The sequence below is a fragment of the Microcaecilia unicolor genome, chromosome 10 (genome assembly GCF_901765095.1).
Source record: "Microcaecilia unicolor chromosome 10, aMicUni1.1, whole genome shotgun sequence".
NCBI classification, from domain to species: domain Eukaryota; kingdom Metazoa; phylum Chordata; class Amphibia; order Gymnophiona; family Siphonopidae; genus Microcaecilia; species Microcaecilia unicolor.
Window position 1 is genome coordinate 32,931,319 of NC_044040.1, and position 24,510 is coordinate 32,955,828.

At 42.1% G+C, this 24,510-nt stretch overlaps 1 protein-coding gene across 5 annotated transcripts in view; it reads left to right on the plus strand.

The window, feature by feature from the left end:
- Positions 1–24,510, plus strand: part of CADPS2 (calcium dependent secretion activator 2) — a 596,794-nt gene that overhangs the window by 521,738 nt on the left and 50,546 nt on the right. For all 5 annotated transcript variants that reach the window (XM_030215887.1, XM_030215888.1, XM_030215889.1 and 2 more), the window contains 2 exons: positions 12,940–13,023; positions 13,125–13,157. In XM_030215887.1, the coding sequence (XP_030071747.1) occupies positions 12,940–13,023; positions 13,125–13,157 (117 nt within the window). The remainder of the gene's footprint in view (positions 1–12,939; positions 13,024–13,124; positions 13,158–24,510) is intronic.

Consider the following 24,510-nt stretch of genomic DNA (forward strand, 5'->3'; position numbering starts at 1 on the left):
AAACAATGCAGCTTAAATGCATACTAATTCAAGACAACATCACTAAAACATTTTCTAAACAAAAAAGTTTGAAAACGTTTTCTAAAAGATCAGTAATGAGTTACAGATTGTAAATCCTCTGGAAGATCATTCCATACTTTAGCTGCCTGACAGGCTACAGAAGCACGAAATAAGATCAAAAATTTCTTCCTTTTAGGAGAAGGGAATGAAAACAAAGACTGAATATTTTCTGTGGTTTCATCCTGTCGGTACAATCTGAAAATGATCATATATATAAGGGGGCAATGACCCATACAAAACTTTGTGAAGGACACATATAAATTTAAAAAGAATCATATCCTCAATTGGGAGCCAATGTGGAGTGGAGGAGTGGCCCAGCAGTTAGAGCACCAGCCTTGCAATCCAGAGGTGGCCAGTTCAAATCCCACTGCTGCTCCTTGTGATCTTGGGCAAGTCACTTAACCCTCCATTGCCTCAGGTACAAATTTAGATTGTGAGACCTCCTGGGAAAGAGAAATATCCAGTGTACCTGAATGTAGCTCAACTTGAGCTACTACTGAAAAAGGTGTGAGCAAAATATAAATAATAATAATGTAATTTTTGATAAAGCATTGATATTTTAACCTAGGTAAAAAGAAAATTAATCTGATCAAAGTATTCTGCAAAGTTTGAAGTTTTCTAATTAACAGTTTGGAGCACCCCAGAAATAAAGAAAATTGCAATAATCTATCTGTGATAATACCATGATATTATCTTGTCCATTCTTCCTCTGTTCAAATGTGTACAAACTGTCCAAAATACCGCAATTGGACTACTCTCACATGCCCACGTCAGACCATGTTACTCCCCTTCTGGCACATCACATCACATTCCCTTTCATATTCGCTTTGAGGGGTCCTTTTACCAAGCCGCGTAAGCGTGTGCATGCGCCCAACACACGTCAAAATGGAGTTACCACCCGACTACCACATGGCTCTTGCAGTAACTTCATTTTTGTCGTGCATCCAATACGCGCATCTGAAAAATATTTTTTATTTTCGGGCACGCGTAATGGACATGCGCCAAGCGGTATTTTGCATGCATAGGTCATTAGCGCCCAGTTTATCGCTAAGTGTGAGTTTATCGCTAGGTCAGTGGCTGGCAGTAAGGTCTCAGGCCCAAAATGGACGTGTGGGAATTTTCATTTTGCCGCACATCCATTTTCGGCAAAAATTTTAAAAAGCCCTTTTTTTTACAGGCGCGCTAAAAAATGGATCGGCATGCACCCAAAACCTGCGCCTACACTACTGCAAGCCATTTTTCAGTGCGCCTTTGTAAAAGGACCCCTAAGATTCTTATCTTAACGCACAAGATTCTTTCTGGGATCCCTTCTTACTTCTGTTCTCTTATTATCCCTTATACCCCATCTTGCCCTGTATGCTCAACTTTGGCTCAGCATCTGTCTTACTCGATGCCACAGGACAATGCAGACACACATGGTTAGGTTCTTCTCAAGCTGCATAGTTGGATGTGCTGTTCGTAGCTTGTTTGAACAGTAGCAGTAGCCAATTGGATCTGTCCTGCCTTTCCCACTCAGTGGAATATCGAAATCTCTTCAGTTTTAACTTTTCCGCATACCGTGATGGACGTTACTTCTCATACAAGGAAAAGCTGAGATATATACTAACCAGACACTCTGAAATTTCACCATGGAACCGAATTGTGCCAATCCAAAGGGCCAAGATTTGATACTGGAGGGCTTAAATACAGGAAAACCTTCTGTACACTTGTAACCCATAGGCTCCATAGGAGTACCTACGGTTGTTGGCTCCAATGAGCCAGCCCTTGTTACAAAGGCTCACATGAAAAGCGCTGTACTCCAAATCCTAAAAATCAAATCAGCGTACAAAACAGCTTCTTGCGGTTTTTCTGCCACCTTCACATCAGGTTCAAATTCACACTTCTTCAAAGACGGGTTCCCCTCTCACACTAGCGCCTAAGCATTTCCGAGACTGCACTCCTCCACTATTGGCTCAACCTCCAATTCAGCCACCAGCTAAGAAAATTAAAAAGATGGCAAAAACAAAACTCTGCTACCTTAGTTGTGCCTCAGGCACCATGACTCCTCCCTCAGGACTCTCCTTTAATGTCTGCTGTCATGACTACTTATCAGCCAGTGCAGATTGCTGCCTGGTTGCTTTTTCAGCTCTTTCAAAAGGTACTACAGCAGCCTTCTCCATCTCAACTTCCACTCCAGCCACAGTTTCTCACTGCGCCTATACCAATTCCTCACACACCCTCTCCTGCACCTTCTCATGATCTTCAGAGTCCCTCTCCACTCACAGATTCTATTGAGATGTTTTCTTCAGATGAGGACCAGTTGCAGAAAGTATTGACCCTGACCAACCCTCTACCTCTACCACTGTGCCGCACAAGTTGGATGCTGGGAAATCAGATCTGTCTTCAAAAGATGTAAGTTACAGCAAGTTCATCCAAAAACTGCTCAATGACCTTGCTCTTGGTTCTCAAACTGCCGCCATGAATAAAAAAGACCTTCAGAGCATTCTGTAGGCAGTAGATTCTCCATCAGGACCTGTAGCAGTTCCTATCCATTCCATCCTTCAGGGTGTAAAATCAAAAATTTGGCAGACCCCTTACTCCAAACAACCTATTTCTAAATGCCTAGGAGACGCAAAGTACGAGGTTCAGTCTACTCCAGGGCTTGAGAAAGCACAACTGACACATCATTCCTTGATATTTGAAGCTTGTTATAAATAAGTCTAAAGCTTTAAAGTCTCATCTTTTCTATCATCCAGGGAAGGAATCAGACTTTTGATGAGGTAGGAAGAAAGGGTTTTTCTGAGCTATGTTGGCCTCCAGAATTGCAGCCTATCGATTACAGGTTTTACATTTTCAACACTCAAAGCTGTATTCTGATGTAGAATCCATTTCCTTGTCCCTCCCAGAACCATTGTCTGCATTATTATCTGCCATGGAGGAAATCAGTTTTCATCTCATCACTAATACTTATGATCTGTATGACACCACCTCACATCTAGGTGCAATCTCAGTTGCCACCAGGCGCATAACATGGTTACTGGCCTCAGGCCTCTGAGATTACCTTCATGACAGACTTGTAGATGCCCCTGCTTAGAAGGCAATCTTTGCAGGAAAAAGTAAGGGATACACTTACCCAGATGAAGGAGGGTCGTTCCATCTATAAGGAGCTTTCCAATCCTCCTCAAGAATAAACCTTCTCCTATAAATGAGGATCATCTTTGTCCTCAACGACAACACTTCCAGTCTTATTTCGCCAACCTCAGCCTAGACCATCTCAGCAACCACCTTATCAATGTTGCAGACCATGGGAACAGAAGACATAATCTGCGGCCCACTTCATTGCCTTCAAAATCTACCCCTAGCTTCTGAAATTTTACCCATAGACGGTCATATTCGTTACTTTTACCAGTCTTGGCAAAATATTACCACAGAAAAATGGGTTCTTCAATTAGTCCTACAAGGCTACAAAATACATTTTACAACTCTTCCTCCTACTATCAACAAAAAAAACTTACTTCCTAATCTACCATCTTAGAGGAAGAAATTCAATCCCTTCTCACATATTAAGCGATAGAAGCAGTCCACCCATCCACCTTGCTTCAAGGGTTTTACTCCCAGTATTATCTTATACCAAAGAAATTCGGTGTAAGACCCATACACGATCTCAGACAGGTGAATCTGTTTGTCAAGAAGAAAGGATTCAGAATGAACACTCAAATCAATTCTGCTTCTCATTCCTCGAAGCTCTTGGTTAGCGAAGCTGGATTTAAAAGACACTTATATTCACATTTCTATCCACCCAACACTGGAAATATCTCTGCTTCACATCTCAAAATTTACATTTCCACTACAGAGTCCTCCTATTTGGACTCTCCTCTACCCCCCAGAGTATTCACAAAGACACTGGCGGTCAATGTTGCTTATCTGAGAGGCCACAGTACGCTGCTGCTTTTTCTCATTCTTATTCTTTAGTCTGATGAATTAATGTTGACTGACACAATACAGCTTTTAGTTCCCAGGCAATATAATTTTACCAAGCATCACACTCTTCATCTAATTACTTTCAGCATCATTCAGGTCAGTACACTTTCACTTGTCCTACTCTAACACAGGGTCTGCTCTTGGGCCATAATTATTAGATATATACCCCCTCCCCCCCATATTCAGCTAGTGGCAATCAGTGCGGTTAGCTTCCACCGCTGGCGCTGACCCTGGATTTTCAATGCCGGGCCATATCCGGCGACCATCATTGAATATCCGGTTTCACTTTTCGCTATGGCAACTTAACTGGCTAAGTGAATATTCAGTGCTAGCTGGTTAATAGCGGTTAAAGAGAGGCCTGCTATTTAAGTGGCCTATCTTAACCACTCAACTTAGCCGTTTTAGCACTGAAAGTTCGTGCTTAGCTGGCTAAGTCGCACGAAATAGCTGGTTAATAGCTAATATTCAGTGAAGATAACCAGCTATCTCACACTGAATATTAACGCTTAGCTGGCTAAGTGCTATTTAACTGGTCAGGAACCGTTCCTGGCTGGTTAAATAGCGCTGAATATCGAGCCCATAGGACCTTCCTCCTTGCATATTCATTCAGCTGTTCTACTTCAGCAGAAGTAATCTCATAGCTATTCTCTCACGGCTCAGGGTAGGTGAACCTCCCACTGCCTACCCAACCCGAAGGCTAGGTGGGCCCCAGCTGGCGGCAGGCAAGTCATGCCTCAACAAAAACCTAACCAGAGAGTGATTCTTAAAAGAGCCCTTGAGGGTGCCCCGACAAGTCAGGGCAGAGAATGGCTTGATGGAGTCGAAGCCATGGAGTAGCTGGAACCAAGTTAAATCAATTCTTGTATACCGCAAATATCCCCTTTCCAGGGTTCGGTGCAGTTTACATTCTAGGTGAGACAAAAGTCAATAATGTTAGTGTGAGGTATGAGAACAATTAGAGACCATTGGTGTAATGCTTGAGGGCTGAAACAAGGCTGAAGGCACGGGCTGGACAAGGACTGGAACAAGGTTGAGGAAACAGATTGGAAGTAGGCTGCAACTCACTCTAGACCAAGCTAGGCAACCTGTTGCAAAGGCGCTGGTTGAGAATCAGGAAGTTCCTTATATACCAGTAGACAGGGTTATAAAGGAAATGCTCTTCTGGCACGGAATGCTGCAGGAGATAGGTGAGGGACATGACATATTCATTTTGAATATCACAAAAACATGATTGACCGATGCTTTATCATGACATCAAGTGTAAAGTCCAGCCATAATTCCTTATTTAGGTTACTATAACTCCCTATATTATGGGGTTACAGTTAAATTACAGAAAAAATTGCAATTACTGGAAAATACATCCGTGAGGTTGATTTTTTTGGTTATATTCGTTTAAGAAGGCATCTTCTTTGTTGAAGAGGCTGCATTGGCTTCCAATAAAATCAAGGTTAGAATTTAAAATGGCATGTTTAGTTTTTAAATCTTTATATGGACTAAATTCTGAAAGGCCCAGGACATAGTCTAAATATACCTAAAACACTTGTTTCTGATCACATTACGCAGTGATTGACATTAGGCTATCCGTCTGCAAAAAATATTCTTCAAAAATATATGTTAGAACCTTCTTTTGCGTTTCAAGGAGTCAAAGAATGGAACCAGCTTCCCCTTCAGAAAAGCTTTAAAAACTTATTTATTCTCTAATATAACATAGTGCTGTTGTTATTGGTAGTTTCGAAAGAAAACTTTAGTATTTTTTTTTCTTATTTTTTAGCATTCTGAAGAAATTTGCTAAAAACTATAATTCTCCTCTAATTGGAAGACCTCTGGTGATGTAATACGCATTGAATCTAATTGGAATATTGTGGAATATAAGACACCATATACTATAGTAGCGTGGAAGCGTATTTTCAAATTATGGAAGTATAGGTATGACAGGTTTCAGAGCCACTGATTTAAATCATCATATACTCTTTTTTTGATGAAATATATGATATTTTCCCATTAGAGAGAGGTTTTATTCTCATTATTCTTAGTAACTGTGGAAACCATTTCTCCATTCTTCCCCCCCACCCCTCCCATGAGTCAATAGTGAGAATAAATTTAGCATAAAATAGGTAACCATTATTTATATTTTTTTGTACCATTTGTTAAACAGATGTTTACTATGCTGTTTTCATTTGACAGTAAGTGTTAAAATGACTTTGAGATGTCATTAACCACTGTGAAAGCAACTGGCTCTGTAGAATAGGCCACATCTGTTTAACCAAAGAAGATCTGTTTTATTATTTGTAGTTCCAGAACAGTGCTCAAAAAGTATTAAATCAGTTTAAACATATTTTCATTATTTTCTGGAAGCTTTATGAGCAAATAAGTGTGTGTTTATGTACGCGCATATGAAACAAACTAAAATATCAAAACTACTTTTGGAGCCTTGAGTCTGGTGGAGGAGTGTGGAGCCAGCCACCCACACACAGGGATCTCATTGTGAACTGCCGTGAGCGGTTACATGTCTGGGCTTTACACTTGCTAGAAAGACGAAATAAAAGGGAGGGAAGGGGATTTATATGTAAAATAATTCATACCTTTTCAGTTGTAGTTATGTTACTACTACTTATCATTTCTGTAGCGCCACCAGACGTAAGCAGCGCTTCACAATTGAACATGAAGAGACAGTCCCTGCTCAAGAGAGCTTACAATCTAATTTGGACAGACAGGACAAATAAGGGATAAGGGTCAGGACAGACAGACAGGACACAGAGGGATAAGGGACTATTGAAGTGAGGAAGATAAGGGTTACGAACAAGTGAAAAAGTTAGGAGTTAAAAGCAGCATTAAACAGGTGGGCTTTAAGTCTGGATTTGAAGGCGGCCAGAGATGGAGCTTGACGTAGCGGCTCAGGAAGTCTATTCCAGGCATATGGTGCGGCAAGATAAAAGGAATGGAGTCTGGAGTTAGCGGTGGAGGAGAAGGGTGCAGTTAGGAGAGATTTACCCAGTGAACGGAGTTCCCGGGGAGGAATGTAGGGAGAGATGAGAGCGGAGAGATACTGAGGAGCCTCAGAGTGAATGCACTTATAGGTCAATAAGAGGAGTTTGAACTGTATTCAGAAACAGATAGGGAGCCAGTGAAGCGACTTCAGGAGAGGGCTGATATGAGCATAGCGACTTTGGCGGAATATTAGTCGTGCAGCAGAATTTTGAACAGATTGAAGAGGAGAGAGATGGCTGAGTAGGTTTAGGTACAGTAGGTATTTTAGGTACCTAAACAGTAGGTATTTTAGGTACAGTAGGTATTTTTCTATACCTAGAGGGCTTATAGTCTAAGGCAGCTATCCCCATTGATTTTTGAAAACCCCGACTGGCTGGGTGTGCCCCAAGAACTGGGTTGAAAACCTCCGAACTATGGGGCCCTCTTACTAAACTGTATGAAGCGCTAACGCATACTTAATGCAACATAAATGGCCTAATTCAGGATGCAGTAAAGTCTTCTGCATTGGTTTCACCATCAGCTTGTGCTAACCTTATGGTGGGTGACCATACTGGGTCAGACCAATGGTCCATCTAGCCCAGTGTCCTGTTTCCAACAGTAGCCAAGCCAGGTCACAAGTACCTGGCAGAAACCCAAATCGTGGCAACATTCCATGCTAACACAATCCCAGGGTAAGCGGTTGCTTACCTGTGTCTGTCTCAATAGCAGACTATGGACTTTTCCTCCAGAAATTTGTCCAAACCTTTTTTAAACCCAGATACATTAACCATTGTTACTACATCCTCCGGCAAAGAGTTCCAGAGCTTAACTATTCATTCAGTGAAAAAAATATCCCTTCCTATTTGTTTTAAAAGTACTTTCATGTAACTTCCTTGAGTGTCCCCTAGTCTTTGTACTTTCGGAATGAGTACAAAATCGATTTACATCTGCTCGTTGTACACCACTCAGGATTTTGTAGACCTCAATCATATCTCCCCTCATCTGGCTCTTTTCCAAACTAAAGAGCCCTAATCTGTTTAGCTTTTCCTCATAGTATAAAAGTTCCATCCCTTCTTTGCACCTTTCCTAATACCTCTGTATCTTTTTTGAGATACGGAGACCAAAATTGAACACAGTACTCAAGGTGAGGTCTCACCATGGAGCAATACAGAGGCATTATAATATTTTTGGCCTTATTTTGCATCCCTCTCCTAATAATTCCTAGCATCCAGTTTGCAGGATGTGAAGAAGATTTCAGTGTATTGTCTGCAATGACACCTAGGTACTTTTCTGGAGTGCTGACTCCTAAAGTGAACCCAAGCATCAGATAACTATGATTTGGATTATTATTCCCATCTACATAACTTTGCATTTGTCTACATTAAATTCATCTGCCATTTGGATACCCAGTCTTCCAGTTTCCAAAGGTCTTTCTGCAATTTTTCACAATCGGCATGCATTTTATTTGGATTTTGCTCACACCTTTTTTTTACTAGTAGCTCAAGGTGAGTTACAGTCAGGTACCCTGGAGGGCTCACAATCTAAGTTTGTACCTGAGGCAATGGAGGGTTAAGTGACTTGCCCAAGATCACAAGGAGCAGCAGTGGGATTTGAACCGGCCACCTCTGGATTTCAAGACCGGTGCTCTAACCTCTAGGCCACTCCACCACTCCAAAATTTTGACAACTTTGAATAGTTTTGTGTCATCTGCAAATTTAATCAGCTCACTCATCTTTCCAATTTCCAGATGATTTATAAATATGTTAAATAGCATCAGTCCCAGTATAGATCCTCCTTCGTTGAGAAAAATGGCCATTTAACCTTGCCTTCTGTTTTCTGTCCAATAACCAATTCTTAATCCACAGAAGGACATTGCCTCCTATCCCATGACTTCTTAATTTTCTCAGGAGTCTCTCATGAGGTACTTTGTCAAAAGCTTTCTGAAAATCTATATATGCTACATCAACCAGCTCACCTTTATCAACATGTTTATTCACGCCTACAAAGAAATGAAGCAAATTGGTGAGGCAAGACCTCCCTTGGCTAGTTTCCACTATTTTGTCCATTCTTAGCTTGCTGTTTAGAGCAAAGCAAATAATAAAGGAAGGATTCATCCTTTAACTTACAAACTGCTTATCATTGATGCTTCTGTTGCAACAATTGACATGGCTCTATCAGACCACTCAGTCTATGTTGATAACAGCAGTGGAGGAACTGAATAGCATATTTTATCTCCAACTACTTACAGCAGTTTCACTGTTACCTTTGATGTAGGAAGAAGGTAGGAAAGAGAACAAGAGTAGCAGGGCTCTTTGTCAAACATTGGCAATACAGAAGTATGGGGTGCAAGTGTGTAACCTAGTGGCTGGAGAAGCAATATGTGAAGTTAGGGTTTTAAATCCCAGTTCTCACACAACTGGTGCATTCGGCACTACCCACTCATCCACGCTCTATTTACAACCAAAAAGACACAGAAGCCACTTCTTTCGACTGAATTTGGAATTTATTAAGGCCGCAGCCAAGCACTTTAACATTCAATGTCATCAGTACTCCTTAATTGTATTGCAAACTCCACTGCCTCACTGCTGCTTGCTCGAAAAGACCCCTCCTTACCTACGGAGCTCGCCTTTATGCACTTCCCCCCCCCCCCCCCCCCCCCCCCCCCCGCTGGATCCTCTTCTTTCCCTTAACCCTTTCCTTACCACTGCTCTTTGCTGGCCTCCAGCCCAGTTGTGTCTGGCCTCCCTAATCGGATTGGCCTCTTCCTTTGTTGTATCCTTGGGCAAACCACTTCACCCTCTGTTACCTCAGGTATGATTTAGATTCTGAGCCAGTTTAGGCCAGGAAATAACCGATACCTGAAGGTGAGGGAAGGTGTTTGGATTTAATTCATGTCTTTTTCAGTAGTAGATCAGAGTGAGTTACACTGAGGTACAGTAGGTATTTCCTTATGTCCTGAGGGCTTGCAGTTTTACCGCTTCATCCTATAGCTTGGTACCTGTGAGTAGATTCAATAAATGGTGCTCAAAAAGTGGTGCCAAAAAAATCTACGCAGAGCACTATTCTTTAAATGGCACTCTGAGTTGGGTGCCATTTATAGAATAGCACTTAGAGCCGTTTTCCGTGCCAAACTTTGGGCTCAAGGATTTACGTCTACTGAAACTGGTGTAAATCTTGGTGTGCAGTTTAGGTGCCAATCCTTGATATTCAGTAATACTGTGTACATCATTAGTGACCGCCCCTGACCCGCCCATGCCACTCCCATCACCACGTCCCCTTTTAAGTTGCACACTATAAGATTTGTGCATGGAGTTTTATAGAACATTTATTAGCAAATTGTGTGCACAAATTCAAATTGTTGACAATGCCAATAATTGTTAGCACCCAATTGTTGGCCTTAATTGGCTCATTAGCCAATTTAGTTGCGCGCACATCTCAGGATAGAGCACAGTTTTGCTCATGGAAATTTGCTTCCATTTATAGAATCAGGGGTTCAATGTGCACATATATTATAGAGTAATAGCATTTACGCACATCAGAGACACCAATAATATACATGTAAGTGTTAGATCCCAAATTAGTGCATAACTACAAGGGGGAGCACACGTGGACAGCAGACACATAGCCAGACCTGAATTTTGGGGTGGAGGAGCACATTGTGCTCACCTCCCCACTGCTCTCCATCCCCTACGCTGTCTGCCTTGCTTTCTCCCTCTGCCAAACCTTCTACCCTGCTTCCCGCCGTGCACACGTGCGTGAGGTTTCATGCATGCCCAATTTCACTAAAACTGAGCATGTCCAGGGGCGGGGGGAAGCAGTGCAGGCAGTGTGGTGGTGAACTGTGCTGGAGGAAGATTTCTGCTGGCAGAGCTTGGGGACCCCCGCCAGCCAAACCAGCAGACCTTGGAGAGCTCAAATCCAATTTGGGGGAGTCCAGACCACTGGTGGACAGAGTATGGGCACGTCACCAAGCAAGGCATGCAGTTTATAGCATACTATCAGTTATATGCAGGGGTGTGCTGGTAAATTTTTAAAAATGGGCTCTCTTCTCCGGACATAGCCAGCCCTGAAATTTGGGGGGAGGGGGAATACATGCCTCTCTCTCCCCTCCCTTGTGCAGGCACGCTAGGCATACCTTTGCCGAGCCCCACCAGCCAATAAATGGACTGCCACCATTCTCTGCTGCTTGTTTCTGGTTCTGAGCAGCATGATTGAACCTCCTTGCGCTTGCATGAAAAGTCCCAGCCCGATGCTCAGAGAAACAAGGAGCAGGGAGCAGCAGCAGTCTATTTACTTGGCTGGTGGGGCCAGCATCACTGCCAGCAAAGTAAAAGAGAATTCAGGAGGGGGCCCAAGCCTACATTTTGGGAGTCAGTTGTTAGAATAGCCATGGGGAGGCCTACTTTAACAACCGGCTCCCAAAATTCTTAAAAACGTAACAAACGGCTCTCGCGAGCCCGCTCTGGCACACCACTGGTTATATGCCACATTTAGGTGCTCCAAGTTGGGCAGGTCATTGCCCTGTTGTACGTGGGTGGCCTAAATTCCAGCGTGCTAAAATGGCTTTGCACTGATATTCTATTGTGTCTTAGGCACACCCTGAAACTGTTGTAGAATTGGTAGTAAGCATGCCTACATCTTGGCATCAAGTTATATAATTGCCTGCTAAGTTTGTACCTGAGGCAATGGATGATGAAGTAACTTGCCCAAAATTACAAGGAGCATCAATGGGACTTGGACACTGAGTTTCCCTGGCTCTCAGCTCACTGCTTTAGCCATTAGGCTACACCATGAGGTCAGGTTTGGAAAAGTCTAGTAATGAAATCCAGATCTAAATCCTGCACTCTTGAGATTCTAACCTAGTAAATAATAACAGCAGGAAAAAAAACAAGCAGCATATCTAGTCTGCCAACTTATTCTGTCCACACTTGTAAGTATACATCCTAGCTGTCAGCTGCAAAGCATGACTGATTACATAAGTACATAAGTATTGTCATACTTGGACAGACCGAAGGTCCATCAAGTCCAGCATCCTGTTTCCAACAGTGGCCAATCCAGGTCACAAGTACCTGGCAAGATCCCAAAACAGTACAATACATTTTATGCTGCTTATCCTAGAAATAAGCAGTGGATCTTCCCCAAGTCCATTTTAATAATGGCTTATGGACTTTCCTTTTAGGAAGCTATCCAAGCCTTTTTTTAAACCCCGCTAAGCTAATTGCTTTCACTATATTCTCTGGCAACTAATTTCAGAGTTTAATTACATGTTGAGTGAAAGAAATATTTTCTCCTATTCATTGTAAATTTACTACTTTGTAGCTTCATTACGTGCCCCCTAGTCCTAGTATTTTTGGAAAGTGTAAACAAACGATTCACATCTACCCGTTCCACTCCACTCATTATTTTATAGACCTCTATCATATCTGCCCTCAGCTGTCATTTCTCCAAGCTGAAGAGCCCTAGCCGCTTTATCCTTTCCTTAAAGGGAAGTTGTCCCATCCCCTTTATCATTTTCGTTGCCCTTCCCTGTACCTTTTCTAATTCCACTATATCTTTTTTGAGATGCGGTGACCGAAATTGCACACAATATTTGAGGTGTGGTCGCACCATGGGAGTGATACAAAGGCATTATAATGTCTTCAATTTTGTTTTCCATTCCTTTTCTAATAATACCCAACATTCTATTTGCTTTCTTGGCCGCCGTCACACACTGAGCAGAGGGTTTCAACATATCATCAACGAAGACGCCTAGAATTATAGCTGCTTATAAGATGGCTTACTTCCCCCATGACAAATTATGGCTTCATAGTTTATACTTTGTCTTCCTCCATTTTTTTTTGTTTGATTAAATGTGCATTTTTGTAGGTTGTTGGGATGAATGTAGAGGTTGGTAAAGTGCCACCGTTCGCTCTGCTTATTTAAACATGTTTGCTTTATATATTTTCCATGCAGCTTGTTTCTGTGTTAGAAGGTATACTATCTAAATTGTCAAGATACGATGAAGGCACTTTCTTCTCATCAATACTCTCTTTCACTGTAAGTATTAATAGTGAACCAGCTTATTCACATTAGAACCTTTGTTCTGAGGCAGTAACTGATTGATCACAATCCATTTCTATCTTCTCTGCTTTATAAAGGTAAAAGCTGCTGCCAAATATGTTGATGTTCCTGTAAGTATGGCTTTATAATCCTTTTCTTCCTTCTTTCTATCTATTTCACCTTCTGTTGTCTCCAGTTTATTTTTTATGGTTATCACTCTGTATTGTATTCTGTTTCACAACACACTTGGAGAACATTTGACTTCGGAGAGAATTTAAGCCAAGTTTCCCATAAACAAATGACCTGTACTCTGGATAAAACTCAAGAAGAGTCTTCTTAACACCGCTTTTCTGTAGTGGCAGGGTTATGGACTTTTAGAGGAAAGTCCCACCATTTTGCCATATTACCTAGATCGGAGCTTCCCAAACCTGTCTTGGGTACCCCACAACCATTCAAGTTTTCAGAGTACCCACAATAAATATGCATGAGGTGGATTTGTATGTATCATTTGCATTGTATGCACATCAATTTACTTTGGGTATCCTAAAAATCCAACTGATTGTGGGGTCACTTAAGTCAAGTTTGGGAAACCTATAACTGGCTTCTACATCTCTACTTTATAGCATCTGTTAAAAAAACAAATGATGATATAATTTTAAAAATTCAATAGAAAAAACACCTGATATTGCAAATAAACTTGGTACAGTTTTCCAGTTAAAAAAATTACTTATGTTATTCACCATAGTAGAGAACAAATAGAGAGGGTAATACAGCGTACATAGAAAGTATACAAACAAAAAAAGCAACACTGTGCCTTCAAGATTGGGACAACAGAAGTTCTTTATTGATAGGTAACCTGACACGAGCCGTGTTTTGGCGTCAATCAGGGGTCGAAGTTCTGTTCTGCAATTTGTGAGTTGGGTATGCTTCTGCAATATATACGTTGTATAGGTCCAGTGCCTCAGTAGTAGAAAAAGATGGTATTCGCCACAATGTGAAGATCAGGCTCTCTTAAGAGCCGTCTCATTTGCAAACGCGGCCCGTGTCTGGTCACCTATCAATAAAGAACTTCTGTTGTCCCAATCTTGAAGGCCCAGTGTTGCTTTTTTTGTTTGTATTCTCCATAGTAGACAAGTTATGTGCCATTCACCTCACCTCTTTTGTCAGCTGTGCACTTGATAAACAGCTTTGATTGTATAATTAGAAAGGAATATCAGCTGATACTACACATCCCATGTAACTCTCAAGCACTGCCTTCTTCTTGTCTAATTTATACGTAAAGATATTAGTTCTCCATGGAAGACTAATTCATATTTTGCTTCTGGTTCACATCTCCTGCATAGAAGGGAGATAACATACCAGAGATGTTGGTTGGCCACTCAGATAAGACCCGCTGGTCTTTGCTGGTGCACATTCCCACCCACCCCCATCTTCCCCCGGTGAAAGGAGAGAGATCCAAGTCCACAACAGTGATTCGAACGCACGATACGTTTTATGTCTCTCTAGCACACCTTGATTTCTATGTTAATTTCTAAAATTATGTAACTATATAATTAGCACAAAATTTATGTTTAGAAATTGGAATTGTAGAGAACTTTGTTGTTAGGATGAAGGGACAGATAGTGTTTTATTATAGTTACTTTTTATTTCCTTGTGACTTGCCTTGCTGTGCCTTCTGGCTTGAGGAACAGTTAATCAAATTTTAATTAATAATAGTCTAAATATGAGCCCAGTGCCAATAAATCAATCTAATCTTCATTTTTGCATTTTCCTTCAACATGAAATAAAACACGAGAACACAAAAAACCTGAACTATGAAAGTAATTTATTGCATTCATTTATGTTATTTTTTTTTCTATTATTGCATTTTGGTCATCAAAGATGATGTATTTCCGCAATTTTCCTAAAGTTAGTTAGTGTCATATAAATCCATGAAATTGTCAATAAAAAAAAATATTTTAGATGTTGGCGCTTGAATTAGATGTAAAATATTGTCATGCTGATCCATTCTTTTTATCAGTGGCATAGCAAGGGCAGCTGACACCCGGGGCGGGTCGCCGATGCGCACCCCCCCCCCCCCCGGGTGCAGCATGACGCACCCTCCCCCCTCCGGAATGCACCACCCCCTCTGGAATGCACCCTCCCTTCTGGAGCGCGTACTTACTTCGAAAGCGGGGCGGGAGGGCCGAACTGCCCCGAGTGCATGTCGCTGGGAGCTGCGTTGGCTCCGCTGGTTCCCTGCTCTCTCTGCCCCGCGGGGCAGAGAGAGCAGGGAAGCAGCAAAGCCGACACCCCCCCAGCGGCGTGCACCCGGGGTGGACAGCCCCACCGCCCCCCCCCCCCCCCCCCCCACACCAGTGCTTTTTATTCCTACCAATGAATCCTATGTGTGGAGTTTTCATGTGCCTGTCATGTTGCTTAGTTCTGATTGGGTTGATTGTAGTCACTTTATTTGCATGAAATACATATATGTGACCTAACATGGGACCGTGTTTCGACGGTTCTACCGTCTGCCTCAGGGGTCAAAATACTTCTGAGAAGTATCGCAACAGGTGAGTACAAATATGAAACAGACACACAAATTAAATCGCAAAATCACAGAGTGGTTGCAACGAACGCTAGCTAGCTGCTACTACTAAGACTTGACCCCCTGTAAGGACTGGAGGGTCACTGGAAATGAATCAGTATGAAAACAACTCAAGGGTAAGGGTAGTGCATTTGATTTTCCACCTTTCTGTGGTACAACCAAAGCAGTTTACATATAGGGCTAGATTCTGTATATGGCACCTAAAAAAAATCAGCACTGAACAATACCCGCTTAAATGGTATTCCATAAGCCGTGCCTAAACTTTGACACAGTTTATAGAATACATGCTTAAGTGGGGAGTCCCACATAAATTTAGGCACAGACATTTGCACCAACGAAAACATGGTGCAAATGCCCACACTTAAATTTACATGTGGAGAACCATTATTCTGTAATTACATGCGTAACTCGAATGCACACCTTGTTCTGCCCCCCAAAAATCCCAAGACCCTCCCACCCCCTTTTTTGGACCATATGTACATTTTAGGCGTGGATCCTTCGCCTAACTTTTTATGTGCATTGGTCCCAATTAAATCTAATTAGTGCCAATAATTGTTTTTTAAAAAGCCAATTATTGGCACTAATTGACTCATTCTATTAAATTGCGTGTGCAAATCTGGAATATGCCTAAATTTGCGTGCGCAATTTTTGGCAACCTTTATAGAATCAGAGGGAATATTGTATACAAGTACTTTCTCTGTCCCTAGTGGGCTCACAATCCAAGTTTTTGTACCTGAGGAAATGGAGGGTTAAGGGGTCCTTTTACTAAGCTGCGGGGAAAAAGGGCCCTGCGGTAGTGGCGGGGTCCATGTTTCCCACACACCAGGGCCCTTTTTACTGCATCAGGTAAAAAGTCGCCCCAAATCATGCGGCAAGATGACTTACCGAGTGGCTATGTGGCATGGAGCACTTACTGCCACCCACTGAGGTGGTAACCTAGCAATAACCAGACAGTGCGTGGTGATGCCTGATTACCACCAGGTTAGCACCACGCTAGAAGAAGACATTTTTCGGCATGCACTCAAGCTGTAACTACCGTCAGCGGCCACATTGGGCCAGTGGTTGTTCCGATTTGGCGTGCGATAAGCTCCATTGGGCTTACCGACACTTTGTAAAAGGGCCCCTCAGTAAGAGGGTCTTTTACAAAGTGTCGGAAAGCCCGACACGGGATTACCGAATACTAAATCAGGATTACTGCTGTCCCAGTGCGGCCACCGGCAGTAGTTCTACCCCAAGCACACGCCAATTTCGGAGGAAAAAGAAAACCCCCAGAAATGGCTTGTGCGGCGGTAACCCGGTAGTCGGGCATTACCGTTTTTCCTGGTTAATGCTGGGTTACCGCGAGAGCCCTTATCACCACCTCGGTGGGTGGCGGTAAGGGCTCCCCGCTGCATGGCCATGCAGAAGAGTTGTCTTACTGCATGGCCATGTTTGTCTGGGGGGCTTTTTACCCACTGCGGTAAATATGGCCCTAGCGCACAGGAACCCCCCCCCCCCCCCCCCCCCCCCCCCCCCCCCCACTAGCAAAGGTTTCTTTTTCCCTGCAGTTTGGTAAAAGGACCCCTGACTTGTCTAGGGCCACAAGAAGCTGCAGTGGGAATCAAAACCAGTTTCCTTGGTTCTCAGCCCACTGCACTATTCCTCCACTCCTGGAAGTCCCAGCGAGGAAAGGAACCTAGTTTTTAGTCACTTTAAATGATCTTTTGTGGAATACGTAGTTTTTACCCAATTAAGGGGCCCTTTTACTAAGCTGCGGTAAGTGTTAACGCGTGCTTGCCACAACTTAAAATGGCTTTGCGGGATGTGTTCAGGCGTCCTGTGGTAAGTTCCAAATCAGCATGCACTAACTGCACTAAAATATCATTTCTGTTGGAGGGGGCATGTCTAGGAGCAGAGAGTGGGCATTCCTGTGCTAATCAGCACAGCCACATTACCATGCACTAACTGATTAGCACAGGATTACTGCATGAGCCTTTAACCGTCTAGAAAATGGGTGTTGATAAGTGCTCACATGGCCGCACACAATTTGACTTTAAGTGTTCACCTCTCCAGTCTTTGGCATCCGTGGTCAACCTCCCACTTTTTTCTTACCTCTGTGTTATTCCGTGGGGCGTTTTGAGTTCTCCGTTTTTGGCGGATCTTCTCTAACATTAGCCCATGGCCATTAATACTGGTCAGGCAGAGTGTGGAACAGTTTTTTCAGGTTTACATATATCAATGCAATTATTCCGCAGTCTCTTAAAACATAGGGCCTCCTTTATATTAAAAAGAAAGAAAAGCTGAAATGCTTTTCAGTGCTGTATTTAGTGTTGTGGCATCGGAAGCAGTACAATAGCTTCAGTCTGTACTGGAAAGAAAGAAAAGAATAGCATATATTGTATGTACAGGAGTACAGTTATTAAAGAAAATGTGTTTAACCTAAAAGGGAAATTGTTGGCAGTGACCACCATCAGGGACTCACTGCATAGCTGGAAAATAGGCAGCATACTTCCTTCTGTGTTTTCTTTTCACTGAAATAGTATTATCAGCCCTCAAATAAAAGAATAAAAGCAAAGCATTTGGCGTAAATTACAATTAAAAATTCAGAATTGTAGAATTAGGTGGCAGGTATCACATAAATATTTACCTAAGTGTCAGAGGAAATAATGTGAAAGTAACCATTCTCAATGGAAGGAGTAGCCTAGTGGTTTGTGCAGTGGACTGAGAACCAGGGGCACTGCAGCTCCTAGTGACCCTGGGCAAAGTCACTTAACCCTCTGTTGCCCCAGGTCCAAAAGAAAACTTAGGGGTACTTTTATTAAGGTGCGCTGAAAAATGGCCTGCGGTAGTGTAGGCGCGTGCAGAATCATTTTTCAGCACACCTGCAACAAATGTCTTTTTTTTTTTTAATTATTATTTTTGCCGAAAATGGACGTGCGGCAAAATGAAAATTGCCGCGCGTCCATTTTGGGTCTGAGACCTTACCACAAGCCATTGACTTAGCGGTAAGGTCGTACGCAGTAACCGGGCAGAAATGGTCTACGCGCGTCAAATGCCTCACGTCAAAAAATAAAAAAAATATCTTTTCGGATGCGCATAGCGCAAGGGCCACACGGTAACCAGGCGGTAACTCCAATTTGTCGCTTGTTGGGTGCACATAGGCACCTACCTGGCTTAGTAAAAGGGCCCCTTAGATTGTGGGCCAGGACAGAGAAGGTATCTGTATATGTTAACTGCTTTGATTTTACCACAGAAAGGTGTTATATCATTACCCGCTGTGGATCTTGATTGTCCCTTCTAGTGTGCCCGGAGCTAACTGCAGCCCCTCTGAAGCACCCCTGCACCTTCATGTAGTATAAAACGGAAATTCCTGCATTGCAGAAATAAAAATAGAAATACATGTGTGGAGCAATTCTACTATTGGGTGTCTCTATTTAGATGCCCCAAGGATTCTCGGTGGGAGCCTCTTTTATAATGCAACATATAGTACCCAGCTCACATACTATATGACAACTTCTTCTTTGTACTATTTATATAGGTATTATTATATAGGATCCATCAGACATCTCTGTCACCACCATTCAGGCTAGTGTGAGCCAGGCACTTTTATGGTGGGCAGATGTTCCTCATTTGATCCCATAAGATCCCAACTTTTATTGTTATCAATTCAATCACTGAAAATAAGAGCGATACTGTGTAATTGAGCCTCTTTTATAATGGCACCTAAACATTTACTCACCCGCACTGATGCCAGCCATAGAGCTGTTGTAACTGCAGGTGTATAAATATGGCAGAAACGATCGTGACTGAATAGATATGGGTGGGCTTGAGTGTAAATCTTAAGGGGCTTCGACATTAGCTTCAGAACTTTTAGTACAGGAAAGAGTACTGGACAGACTTCCACGGTCTGTGCCCTGAGAATGGCAAGGACAAATCAAACACGGGTATACATATAAAGTATCTCATGCCATGTAAAATGAGTTTATCTTGTTGGGCAGATTGGATGGACTGTACAGGTCTTTATCTGCCGTCATTTACTATGTAGGTTACATGTAACATACAGTGTCCTGTAAGTTCTGTAGGTAAGAGGAACTCCGCCCATGTATATGCCCCCCCCTCCCCCAGCATTTATGCTCTATGTATGTTTTGTGCACCCTTAAGGGCTGGATTCTGTAAATGGCACCCAAATTTGGGCGTCAAAAAATGAGCGCTAAGCGTAAGTTTCAGTTCCCACAATCTAGGCACTATTTCTGTAGAATTTGCGCTGGTGTTTTATAAAGACACAGAGGTGCCTGTGTGTCTTTATTAAAAAGGCTAAAATAGGCGCCTTTCTGACGTGGTAAAATTACTGTCATAATACATGCCCACATTTATCCAAAGTAAGTGATAATGTTATTTTTCTGAATGTAATCTATCTATATCTATATGAGGTCTTGAATCCTATGATTTCCCTCTAAGAAATGTTCTATTTATGTATTTAATTTCTATTGGTTTTATTTATATCTATATACTTCAGTGGATAGAGACGTCTTCTTTTGAAATACCGAAAGGCCAAAGCCTTGATCTTTAGTTTGTTGTTGCGGAAAAATAAACTTTTTTCACCCTAGCCAAAGGGCGTTGTACTATCAAATGGAGTCAGCTGTAATGAGCCTACTAGGCCGTCTTTGATACGGGAATAGAGTATTTAAAATCGGGCCTTTCTTTGTTAAGTAGGCACCATGACTGTGTTTTTCTATCTTATTGTTAACCTCTAGTGAAAGGTTAAGCTCTTTTTCCTGTATTTGAATCTGTTGCTGTGGGGGTAAAATGAAAAAAAAAAAAAAAAAAAAACAGTGAATCTGGGCCCACCTTCCAGTGTCTGGTAAAAGCGAGAATTTGCACCTGGGGGATTAGATAGAGCAGCAGGAAGCAAGAGCATTTGCAGCATATAATTAACTAGGAATTTTTTTTTTTTTAAACAGCTTGTTCATCTTGCCAGGTTAACTAGTGATTAACCCTAGGAAGAATCTGCTGAAGCCTACACCCTTATTTAAACTCCTCTTGTCGGTGTATTCAGTTACTTGTGTAACCAGTGGAGGTGGAATAGCCCCTGCTTTGAAGTATTTTATTTCCTGGTGTGTGACACATTTCTTTACTAATCATACAGTTCTGTAGGTTTCTCACTGCAGAACAGACAGACGATCAGACATCTCTGTCATGACAAAAATATGCTTCACGCTTTAATGAATTTATTTAAAAAAAATGTATGCAGGGCTGGTTTTGAGGTTTTCTTCTATAGAGGAGATCTGGGAGCACTTTCTTGATTCTACTTAGGTAAAACACATCCAAAAGAGGTCACTTAAAAGTTACAGGTTTATTTCAATCATTCATTTCAGTAAATATGCTAGATGCACTTAATGAAAAAAGTGTGGGCTTTTCAAAGAAATAAAATTCCTCTTGGCAAATGTCACCAGCTGTTGCAGTGACTCTTTTCTCGTGTGTAGTCTTTTAATGATTGTAGTCTCAAGCCATAAGTTGCATGAAAATATACTCACTGGCTGTGAAATTCCCATATGTCACTGTTTCTGGAATAGGTAAACATTTAAAAGATAAAAGCAAAGATGAGAAAGACAAAATGAGGATTATTTTAACTTTAATTGCTGCAAAAAGCAACAACTTCTTTGAGAAGCCGAGATGCAAAAGTATTGCTCTTTGATTTCTTGTTACAAGAAAAAACTTGTGAGGGAGTCAGTTGGATTATTGGATGGGCCATAGTGGAAAAACAAAATTAATTCTTTGATTCAGTCTTTACTGAGAAGGATATTGGGGAGATACCCACAATGGAAATAGTCTTTGATGGTAGTAATTCAGGGGAACTCAGGTAAATCACAATGAATTTGGAAGATACAAGACTGCAAATTGACAAACTAAAGAGTAGAAAATCACCTGGAACAGATAGTTTGCACACTAGGATCTTAAACAACCCAGAAATGAAATTGCAGACTTATCAGTAGCCATCTGTAACCTATCTTTAAAATTGACTGCAGTACTTGAGGATTGGAGGGTAGCCAATGTAACACCAAATTTTTAAAAGGGATCAGTTGGGGATCCAGGAAGCTACAGATACAGTGGTGGAAATAAGTATTTGATCCCTTGCTGATTTTGTAAGTTTGCCCACTGACAAAGACATGAGCAGCCCATAATTGAAGGGTAGGTTATTGGTAACAGTGAGAGATAGCACATCACAAATTAAATCCGGAAAATCACATTGTGGAAAGTATATGAATTTATTTGCATTCTGCAGAGGGAAATAAGTATTTGATCCCCCACCAACCAGTAAGAGATCTGGCCCCTACAGACCAGGTAGATGCTCCAAATCAACTCGTTACCTGCATGACAGACAGCTGTCGGCAATGGTCACCTGTATGAAAGACACCTGTCCACAGACTCAGTGAATCAGTCAGACTCTAACCTCTACAAAATGGCCAAGAGCAAGGAGCTGTCTAAGGATGTCAGGGACAAGATCATACACCTGCACAAGGCTGGAATGGGCTACAAAACCATCAGTACGACGCTGGGCGAGAAGGAGACAACTGTTGGTGCCATAGTAAGAAAATGGAAGAAGTACAAAATGACTGTCAATCGACAAAGATCTGGGGCTCCACGCAAAATCTCACCTCGTGGGGTATCCTTGATCATGAGGAAGGTTAGAAATCAGCCTACAACTACAAGGGGGGAACTTGTCAATGATCTCAAGGCAGCTGGGACCACTGTCACCACGAAAACCATTGGTAACACATTACGACATAACGGATTGCAATCCTGCAGTGCCCGCAAGGTCCCCCTGCTCCGGAAGGCACATGTGACGGCCCGTCTGAAGTTTGCCAGTGAACACCTGGATGATGCCGAGAGTGATTGGGAGAAGGTGCTGTGGTCAGATGAGACAAAAATTGAGCTCTTTGGCATGAACTCAACTCGCCGTGTTTGGAGGAAGAGAAATGCTGCCTATGACCCAAAGAACACTGTCCCCACTGTCAAGCATGGAGGTGGAAATGTTATGTTTTGGGGGTGTTTCTCTGCTAAGGGCACAGGACTACTTCACCGCATCAATGGGAGAATGGATGGGGCCATGTACCGTACAATTCTGAGTGACAACCTCCTTCCCTCCGCCAGGGCCTCAAAAATGGGTCGTGGCTGGGTCTTCCAGCACGACAATGACCCAAAACATACAGCCAAGGCAACAAAGGAGTGGCTCAGGAAGAAGCACATTAGTGTCATGGAGTGGCCTAGCCAGTCACCAGACCTTAATCCCATTGAAAACTTATGGAGGCAGCTGAAGCTGCGAGTTGCCAAGCGACAGCCCAGAACTCTTAATGATTTAGAGATGATCTGCAAAGAGGAGTGGACCAAAATTCCTCCTGACATGTGTGCAAACCTCATCATCAACTACAGAAGACGTCTGACCGCTGTGCTTGCCAACAAGGGTTTTGCCACCAAGTATTAGGTCTTGTTTGCCAGAGGGATTAAATACTTATTTCCCTCTGCAGAATGCAAATAAATTCATATACTTTCCACAATGTGATTTTCCGGATTTAATTTGTGATGTGCTATCTCTCACTGTTACCAATAACCTACCCTTCAATTATGGGCTGCTCATGTCTTTGTCAGTGGGCAAACTTACAAAATCAGCAAGGGATCAAATACTTATTTCCACCACTGTAATCAGTGCTAGCAAAATGGTAGAGGCCATTCTGAAGAACAGAATTACCAAATATATACATGGCTTAATGGGTCAAAGCCAACATAGATTTAGGAGAGGAAAGTCATGTCTTACCAATCTGTTAGGAGAAAGGCTACAGAGGTTAATGATCATCATGGAGAAGAGACACCTGAAATGACATAGGATAGAGATGTATAAAATCATGTTTCAGCTGGAATGGTTGTTTACCATTTCAGATAGTATTAAGACTAGAGGACAATCCATGAAGCTAATATGAGGCATGTTTAAAACTATTTGGGAGTGCTTTACTTAGGGGCCTTTTTATTAAGCTACATAAGTGTCTACGCACGCCCAACACACGCCAAAATGGAGTTACCGCACGGCTACCGCGCGGCTCTTGTGGTAATTTCATTTTTGGCGCACGTCCGATACGTTCGTCCAAAAATAATTTTGTATTTTAGGCCACGCGTATCGGACGCACGCCAAGTGGCATTTGGCGCACGTAGGTCATTACCACCCGGTTACCGTGTGAGACTTTACCACTAGGTTAATGGCTGGCGGTAAAGTTTCAGACCCAAAATGGACGCACGCCAATTTTGATTTTGCCACACATCCATTTTCGGCAAAAATTTTAAAAAGGCCTTTTTTACAGGTGCGCTGAAAAATGGATCGGCGTACGCCCAAAACCCACGCCTACACTACCGCAAGCCATTTTTCAGCAAGCCTTTGTAAAAGGACCCCTTAGCGCATAATGAATCTATGGACTTTATTGATGAGTTTGTGGTGAAAGCAGTTTACCATAGCTGGTTTAAAAAGGACTTAGACTAACTCCTGGAAGAAAGATCAAGAAACCATTTATTAGCTGTGTTAACTTGGGAAAGCTTTTATCCCTAAGTGTCAGTGCATCATACAGGGGTTACATTCTATTTGTAATTAGTCACTCTGTATTAACTACCTTACACACTCGCTAATTACTCATCAATATAAATGCATTCATTTCTTATTTGATTACTTTTTTTAATTACTTGTTTTGAAACATTTATTAATTCAAACATTACCAATCCACCACAGTAAGACTTCATATAACAATTTCCTTTAACATAGCATTCCACTTCTTCTGACCCCGATTGTTGAATCATACACACTGTCCAAAACAGTTCATCGCGGGTTCCTTTACCCTGCTCCACAGATTTAATAGTTGTTATAATCCATCATTGTC